General features: G+C 37.8%; 1 protein-coding gene across 1 annotated transcript; it reads left to right on the top strand.

The window, feature by feature from the left end:
* Positions 1-2,718: 2,718 nt before the first annotated feature.
* LOC149298976 (scavenger receptor cysteine-rich domain-containing protein DMBT1-like) lies at positions 2,719-7,159 on the top strand. Its single transcript, XM_089486805.1, has 6 exons — positions 2,719-2,899; positions 4,161-4,293; positions 4,521-4,741; positions 4,992-5,167; positions 5,639-6,027; positions 6,913-7,159. Exons 1-6 carry the CDS (start codon positions 2,719-2,721, stop codon positions 7,157-7,159), a joined length of 1,347 nt encoding a protein of 448 aa, XP_089342931.1.
* The last annotated feature ends 2,617 nt before the right edge of the window (positions 7,160-9,776 follow it).

The raw sequence follows: 9,776 nt of genomic DNA, 5'->3' as shown, positions 1-9,776 counted from the left end.
TATACATTAGCTTAAATTCTATGAATGTGCACATCTGAGATATCTAATGATATTCTAACATTGAATTATAAACATAATAAAAATAAAATTAAAATAATGTTCACTTTTGCAGATCAGCATCAGACAACAGGTAAAATGAATTACTTTTTCCCAGAACACACACACATATATATATATATATATATATATATATATATATATATATATATATATGATGTAGCTGTATTTTCATATTTTTCAAGTGTAATAAATACACATGTTTTTCAGTATTGGCTATTAACACCACGGCTGTCCTCCCAGACACCACCATGTGTAAGTCTTCATGAATATATTTGCAAATGTTACGCAATGCTCTTTCTTTTTAAAACATTAAGTGTCTCTTGTTTTGAAAAAACTAGAATAATTTCATAATTAGAAGAACAACACCTTCTGGTCCGGGGGGCAGATAAAGCCAAAGCCATGGACCTCTTGCCCCCTTCTCCTGTAACTCACATGCATTGGCACACATATTCACCCTCTCACAATTGCACACTAATGCCAACACACATACAAACTCACACACAGGCATACATAGTCATGCTAACACACAATTACACATATATATTCATGATACTACATAGTCATGCTAACAAATAAACACATACGCATTCATTCTGCTCACACTCACACATACACATACATGCTAATACACAAACACATAGACACAAAAAAAATATACAGAAAGGGGAGCCCACAATGTAAAAAGCATAAAAGGCATAATAATGACCAATAAGTACACAAAACAAATTAAGAATTCAGCATATACCCATAAATATGCTTGTGTACAAAACAAAACAAGAATTTAGCATATACCAAGCAAATACCATTCAAAAATCAACAATCTAAGGCAAAAATCTAGGCGATTCCATCACACTTTATGGCCATATGTAGCTTAGCCCTTGTATGTAGCTATAGTTTAATTTCCATATCTTAAATTAATCAGCAGAGTTCTAAATGAGGCTTAGAATGTAGTAAATAAACAAATAATTAAATAATATACAAAAAAAAGGAGCGCTCAACCTAAAAGGCATAACATACACAAAACAAAGCAAGAATTCAATGCATACACATCTCTAAGACCTAAAGATAACTTTTAAATATAACTTTTTTACTTTACACCTCAGGATACTAACATGGGTATAATGTTAATTTTGCAGATCAGCACCAGGCAACAGGTAAACCTTATTACCGTTCCTCATAAAGCATATACTTTCATGTTTTCCACTGTTATAAATATATTTTCTTTCAGTATCTACAGAAGTTCTCCCTGAAAGCACCACAAGTAAGTCCCCACCACATTAATGCTGTGAGCTATAGTTTTTCTTGTAAGTCTTAAAGAAAACAGCATAGTTTCAAAATGAGTCTTAGAAGTATTTTTTTCCCAGCGTTCTTAGATTATTCAACAGTCCTTCCGACTTTTTTATTTACATAATCTATGTTGTTAGCTGTGGATTCCCTACTTAATCTTAAGTAAACCAACATCATTTTAAATGAGGAGTAGATAAATAAGTAAATAAACAATAATGAATACATCTGAGCCTTTGTTACATCATTTTGATCAGTTTTCAATAATTATGTAATTTTAGGACTGTATCACTGCCCCCCCCCCCTTTAAAAAAGTAATATACCATTTCAAAATTTCTAGGTCTGAACACTAATACTCAATGGCCACCAGGTAACACAATTTAAATTGCGATTTGTCATTATGCAATGGTCTGGGTTATTTTGTGAACATAAAATAAGACCAATGTAATACTAATGTTTTCTATATATATTTATTTAATCATATGTAAATACCAGATTTTTACTTTCTGACAAGTAATAGGTTTTTGTAGGTATTGTAAGAACCACCTGGTTTCCACTCCTAATGTGTTACTACAATCAAACTCGCAATTAATTATTATGAGAGTAATATTTGAGAGACGTCTGAGTGTCTTCTTATCTATACCATTCACATGTATTGCCATACCTGTTATAAATCATACATATCCTAATCAAGCTTTTAAGCCACTTGTTAGCTAAGCAAACACACTTGTGTAAATGGACAAGTTGATACAACTTTTGGGGTTAGTCTTTTAACATTAAAGTGTAATGTTAAAAGAAACTCTAAATTAACATAATCTGTGAGGGTTAATGAAATAATTATCATGTACCTTTATCATTCCAGTACAGAATTACACGTGTGGAGGTTTATTAACCCAACCATCAGGAGTTATATCTAGCCCTTTTTATCCAAATCCCTACCCAAGTAATGCCAACTGTACATGGGAAATTTGGGCCCCACCAAACTCGTTTGTGGAGCTCAGGTTTCTGCAAATCGAGTAAGTACTATCAACATGTCAGCTGTTCTGTTTTAGCACAATTTATTTAATAAATGTGGAATATTGTCAGCAGATGACCAGCCAGGGCTAATAAAATGTCTACGGGCCTGGGATATGGCTATTGGCATAGCTGGGGACTTTACAGTTAGGGGGCCTTTCGGTATATAGCACGGGACTTTTAGAAAGAATACGTGGAGTATGGGGCCTGGGCTCCATCAAAACTATAAATTCAATAAGAATACATCAGCACGGTGGGAATATAACTGTAGCCAGTGAGCTATCCACATACAATTCTTACCTGACTTTTTCTCTCATGAATAGTCTTGAGAATATTTCGAGCTGTTGGTACGATTGGATAATGATATATGATGGACCACCTGGGAATTCAGTTGCTCTTGGAAAGATTTGCCAGACTGGAAATAGTACTTTCTACTCATCTTCCAACATTATGGGAATTGAATTCAGAAGTGACGGCGTTGTCCAAGGAACTGGTTTTGTGGCTGAGTATAGAACATTGACTAGAATCAATAGCACGCCAGGTAACAGTGTAAGACTTCAAAGTATTATTATATTGTGCAAACACTGCTTAACAGATGGTAAATGTTAATGTACATATTTTTCTTAAATGTTGACTGATGATAAGGCAGATCATTTGATCATTGAACTTTTTTCCATTTATGTCTTTCATTGAATACCTATAACTGACAGATAGGTAGGGATTTATGTTTTTATGTATTATCCGATCAGAGATATTGTTAGAACAGAGGGCTGCATATATTTATATTTTTCACTAAATCCCACATCCCCACAGTGTTGTAAGTCATTTGGGTTACATTAACACTTCATTCCAAAAGGTGGAGACACAAAGTGGGCAGAGACACACAATGTTGCATGACTCTACAAGGTTGAGCTTCAGTCTCCTCTGCACAGGTACCGGCATACCTGGGAACTTCTGGGCTCCGGCTACCTTCCCTTGCGGGACGCGACTAGGACTGCCCACTGACGGCAGCGGGAAACACCCCCATTTAAAGTGAAAATGGACGGGGAGCGGGGCGTGTCAAGACCCTGCTCCCGCGACCCGGAGGATTCGGGTCTTGACCTGGAGCTCAGTTCTTATTAAGCACTGTTGATATCCTGAAACACAGAAGTAGCCCAAACAGCAGTTTGTACCACACTTATTTATTACCTGTACATCTTTCTCCCCTAGTACAGTAAGGGTTAATAAGGGAATCCATAGGATTGCACCAGTGTTTAAAGGACTGTATCAGTGACTCTATTGGTCGCCGGCAGGGGGCTTGTCTGGCATCAACCAATGAAGAGCAGCTGCCCTTTTAAATTCACACTGCTTGATGCTAGATGAGGCCCCTTGCTGGCAACCGATAGAGTCTGCCTTCATCACCTTAAGAATTCATTATTTTTACAACTCCAAGAAACTGGTACAAACACATATTTCAAGAAGGATTTAAGAAATTATAAATCTGATGTTTAAGACAGCTGGGATTGTCATTAATGTCTTCTTGAAATATATGTTTGTACCAGTTTCTCCGAGCTTGGATCTGTTTTTTTTTTCTATCTACACGTCCCCACTTGTGTCCACGCTTTACCCATATTATTATTATTATTATTATTAATATTATTATGTATTAGCGCTGTACCATCATATTCACTTGCACACTAATTCTCATCCCTATAGTTCACCAAAAACCATTTAGTTTAGACTAATAGACTAGCATGAGTTGGCCTTACACTCCCTTTTAACTGAATGGCTGATAATTTCAAAATTTTTTAAAAAATTTGCAGTAACTTGTGGAGGAATTTTGACCGATCTGAGGGGAACCGTTTCCTTTTTACCCTCTAACGAATCAACCTACTGTGTCTGGTATATGAGTGTCCACAACAACTATAAAGTTCATCTCTATTTTACAGATTTCATGTAAGTAATACACAGAGTAAACGTTATGGACAGGCATCTCATTGATACTTTGCTGGTAGCATAGCCCATTGTTCAATGATGCTCAATAATGAAGAACAAAATGTTCATCAATAAAAAGTAAAGATGCGCACACTCAGCTCAACAGAACATTTTGTGCTAAAAGAGAAGTACTGATTCAACAGTAACTGAACTTTTCACCCCATTTTTCTTGTGTTTCCTCCATTTAGGATGCAGAACTCTGTGTCCTGTAACTCTTGCTCCCTTTCTGTGTATGATGGAACACCTCTTGGCTCTCCTTTACTTGGACAGCTTTGTCAGACAACTGAACGGAGATTTGTGTCGTCTTCAAATAGCATGAGCATTGTCTATTCCTGCAGAGACAATGACAGCGGGGGAGGCTTGACCTTCAGAGCTGTATACAGCCCAATCATCCCTCACAACCAAAGTGGTAACCGGTTGTGAATAACATTTTTCTAAACTACATACTGTGGTGGTTGGGAGAGACGTGTAATGTTTATCACATAATATTTAGCACTGATTATGGTTAGGATCAGTGGTGGGAGCTATTAAGAAATAACAGTACATAGGAGACCAAAGACTGATATTAGGAATATGTCATAGTTAAAAGATGGTTGTACTAAAGGAACAGAACTTTGTTACATTAAATTATGTTTTTTACTTTTTGCTCTTTCCTCTAGTTACCCTCTCATGTTATACAGATTTCATGGAGGTTCAAATTTCAATGCTGTACCTTCAGTCTATGGGTTACTCCCCGGACACCATTTTCATAAATGACCCAAAATGTAGACCTAATATTATTTCTGGCTGGTTGGAATTTCATATCCCCTATCAGAAATGTCTGACAGCAGAGCAGGTAGGTATATTTATGTTGAGTGTACGTGTGTGCGCGTGTGCGTGCGTGCGTGCTAATATTATGCAGAATTAAAAGTACAAAAAGTAGTGTGAATTAACAGAAAACGCATTATTACAAATGATAATGTATTATTTTTATACAACTCTATGGACATATATTGATTGATCTTTTGTGTTTGTGTTTTTACGGTTACATTTTATTAATGAGTGTTTGGGAAGGAAAAGTTTAGAGCAAATTAGGATAACAGGCCTTAAACAAAGTATTAAATTAGAGAGAACATTCCAATGGTTTAATACAGTCAAGCACTACCCTAAATCACAATGAATGGCAGCACATAACTATTGTATTTGCTTATAGATATAGAATATGTTTAGGCAACGTGATTCTTTTAATCATTAATTATACACAAAAATGTTGATTAATATTAATTATTTTATTTCTTTTCTTATCTCACTGTCAATATATAAACAGGTAGAAAATGACACTATAAGCTACACAAACTCGTTGTTTGCTCACACTGCCGAGCCAATGATAACTCACAGAAAGAAGCTGAGTTTAATCCTGAGATGTGAACTGTATCAGGACGCCATGGTCGAAGTGCTGTACCATGCAGATGACACTATCAGCAATACTTTAACCCAATATGGCCTCTTCTCTGCTAATTTGACCTTCTACCAGTCTCCTAGTTTCATCTACCCTGTGCTCCAGTATCCATATTATGTCCGTCTCAATCAGGATTTGTACCTACAAGCCTCCCTGATCACATCAGACCCGACTCTTGAGTTGTTTGTAGAAACTTGTGTGGCTTCCCCAGACCTCTTTGACTTCACAAGAAATATCTACTATATAATACACAATGGGTAATGGCATTATAAAATAATTTCTACAATACGTTTTTTGTTGTTTAACACGAACCTATGTTGCCACTCTAGGTTGACTTGCATGGAATTCTCTGCTTAGGTAATTAGTGTGGTTAGACTTGTCTAAGACGGATTCCCAAATACAGAATATCTTTGGTTATCAATCTAAAAAAAAGTTCTGTAGTTGAAATTAACACATGGTAATAAAATCTTGAGTGAATTTTGTATTCTAATAGGAGATTCTGGATGTACCCAAAAGTAAATGTGGTCTTCAGACTGCCTGACATTAATTTTGTTGAAACCTTTGTGGCGTCTAACCTCAATACAAGAACAAATGTTGTTCTTGTGAATATATGGGCAATGGGGTCCTGAGCAGCTGCGCTAATATTTGATTATGTAACAGACAAAATAGTATCATTTATTTAAATTCACACTATTTATTCTCATTTAAAACAAAAATTGATGGTTTACTTATTTCTCTCACAAGCTTGACAAGCAGTCAATTGTTGTAGATCAAGGTTACATTTTGTATGTTAGGGTTCTGCACCAAATGTGAAATAGTGTCTTTAGAGATGTGAATCCTTTTATCTTTCCCCGTCTTTAGCACTTGCTTAATGTTTTCAGCTCACATTTCCAGCTTTGGTTAAGCCTTTGTCGGACACAAGAGGCTTAAATTAATTAATTTACACTTTAATCGTTCAAGTATGGGTCAAAGAAAACCAGCAGGTTCTCTGGCTGTGTGAAACTACAACAAAATTAAATGTTAAAAGAATGTGCTAAAGGAGTACTGTAGGAGTTGCAGTTACACAATACCTAGACAGCTACTGGTTAGCCATCACTACGTCTTGTCAAATGTAATTAAAAGGCCGGTTCTTTGTATTTCAGGTGCAGCAGGGCTCCTGGCTATCGTACATACTATTCGTCCTCACCTTGTAGCGTTCGCTTTGGATTCAGTGCTTTTAGTTTCCTGCAGCAGCACTCCAGTGTATACCTGCGCTGCAAACTGGTTGTATGCAAGCAATACAGCTATCCATCCCGCTGCAGCCAGGGATGCATCACAAGACACAAGAGAGATGCCCAATCATCTCACGAGGAAGTCTATGTTGTAGCTGGACCAGTGCAAGTTGTGTAACATACATATAAAAAAAGTCATATACTCTTTATGCATAGCGTAATGATCTATCTGCTAATAATCTCTAGAATATATGACTTTGTATTCAATTCATAATGAAGGCTACCAGTTCCTAAAAATGTACATGTGCTGTACTATAAAATGTATTAGCAATATGACATGTCATTGATCTCAATAATCAGACCCAGAATATAGAACATTGGTTACATTGTAAAAAATCTTCATGTCATGTATTGATTTCTAGTACTGTCCAGTGGTGCGGTATAGATAGTTACTGCTAGATCATACAGATTACAAATCAGCTTTTTCTCTGATCATTAGGTTGATCAAGTAGGTTACTTGACCGAAATGTCCTTAAAATAATGCAAAAGCCAATAGCATTTATTTTACATAATGCATTGCCAGCAGTGGTAACCTCAAGCTCTTAATGAAAACCCTAGTTTGTTGGGACTAGAGTCACCTTTGCATAAGCAGGGGTTTTAACTAAACTATTCTAGTGAGAAAGGCACTAAATAGGAAGTTTGCTTATCATTAAAACGTTTATTCCTCTAGGAATAAGCTTTACATTGTAATATAAATTCGGACAGGTCAAGGGTTCTCAACAGGAACAGGCCAAGTAAGGAACCTGGAACAATAGGACACACATGGGTCAGCAGAGATGACAGCATACAGTACATGGGAACTTTCAGGGTTTGATTTTGAGTCAGGGTTTTTACCCCAATCTCAGAGTGACGGGTGGATTCTCAGGGTCACGCAATCAGGAGCTGACTCCTTTCTATTCTACGGCAAAAAAAACTACAGAAAGAGGAGCGCACTACCTAAAAAGCATGAAATGCACACAAATTCAGATTCTTGGGTTGCCGCTAGAATAATGTACCAATAAGTACACACAACAAAGCAAGAATTTAGTGCATACCCAGCGAATACCATTCTAAAAACACCTATCTAAGGTAGAAATCCATCACACTATATGGCGGATGATGCTTAGCCCGCCACTATGTCAAAGTACCCCAAGTGTTGTGAGTCCTATCTAAACTTTAAGGGTTATATTTCTTACCAAGGAACTGAATCAGTGGGACTGCAATGAATTTTAACCCACAGGGGTCTTACACAATTTACAAACCTTCTCCGGACACCACTAATGAGGCACCTGTGTGGTTGGTGGGTCAGAACCTATAAATATGCACAGCAAGAAATACACAGAAAGTGGAGCACACAACCTAAAAATCATAAAAGGCACACACACTCATATTTCCCGGTTGCTACTAGAATAATAATGACCAATAAGTGCACAAAACATAGCAAGAATTCAGCACATATACGGTGAGTACCATATCCTTCTTATTCTACCCTGCTCTGATCATATCTAAGACTCCCAATAGGTTATTTTACTACCAGTATGTTATGCTTGATATCCCTGCTTGAATGCAGGTGACTCAATTAAGTGTACCTTTAAGGGTTTAAATGACCACCAGTATTATAGCCATTTGGGTCAATAAATAAAATCTTCACAATGAGTTATTAAAGGGTTAACATTTCAAGAGTTTCATTGCCAGCTCAATTAGTAAGTTCCCAGGTATGGATGGCAGACAAAAGACAAATTCAGGATCAGCTGGAGCGGAATGTCAGAGATCAACTAGGAACCAAAATCAGGGAATCCAACAGTCAGTGCAAAAGAAAAAGTCGACAAATGGACAGAATGTTGACAATGTGGACAGGCTAATCTAAAGAGGGCTAGGTACAGGAACAGGTGCAAGAGTGGGAGCAGGGAAAACTATCGAGACTTCAACGTATATATGGCCAAAAACCCAACCAGAGCAGAAGGTGAAGCAGCCGTGTGCAGATTGATGCTGGCTTCTGACAATGGAGTTTAAGCATTAAGGGTGAACCAAATGTCCTTGTAGCATGTAAGCATGCTCTAACATTTTACACATGTATGTTGTGCAGAATTACAGAAAGCTCAATTAGATCATTCAGTAGGAACTTTAGGAGTGTACACGCCAACGTGTAAAGAAAACAATACAGAGAATGCATGTGTGTAAACTGAGAAGACCAGAGCCGGCCTTAAGTGTTATGGCGCCCTGTGCGGACTACTCCTCTGGTGCCCCCCCATCCCAAAAAAAAGAAAGGAAAAAAATCTCCCCCCTCTGCCCCTTATCACTATCTACCCCCTCTCCCTATCCTTACTTACCTTGTTGCCGGAGTCCTGCGGTGGGAGCGGGAGGCGTCAGTCTTCCCGCTCTGCCGTGGTGCGCGCTTCACAGCTGAGCGCCAGAATAATTCCGGAGGATGTTAAATAAAGTTACAAAAAAAACCAAACGATGTTTTAATTTAAGTCCCGGACGGCGCCCCTGTTGCCATGGCGACCTGTGCGGCCGCACAGGTCGCATACCCCTAAGGCCGGCCCTGTGGAAGACCTAGCCTAATAAGTTGTCTACTATATACTTACATGAACTGATGTGTTATGGTCAAATACTCCTCTTTCCCACAAAAGGGAATTGCATATGGAGTGGGAGAGGAAAACGCCTGAGAAGCATGAGGTAAGGGGGTGTGGGAGAGTGAATGGGTGAATGAATGAAGTTACTGAGTTAGCACAGGCAGGCTGATTAGGGGGCAG

The sequence above is a fragment of the Sceloporus occidentalis genome, unplaced genomic scaffold (genome assembly GCF_023333645.1).
Source record: "Sceloporus occidentalis isolate IW3139 unplaced genomic scaffold, rSceOcc1.0.p SCAF_30, whole genome shotgun sequence".
In the NCBI taxonomy this organism is placed as follows: domain Eukaryota; kingdom Metazoa; phylum Chordata; class Lepidosauria; order Squamata; family Phrynosomatidae; genus Sceloporus; species Sceloporus occidentalis.
The sequence above is the reverse complement of the archived record's forward strand: the minus strand, read 5'-3'. Positions and strand labels throughout refer to the sequence as shown.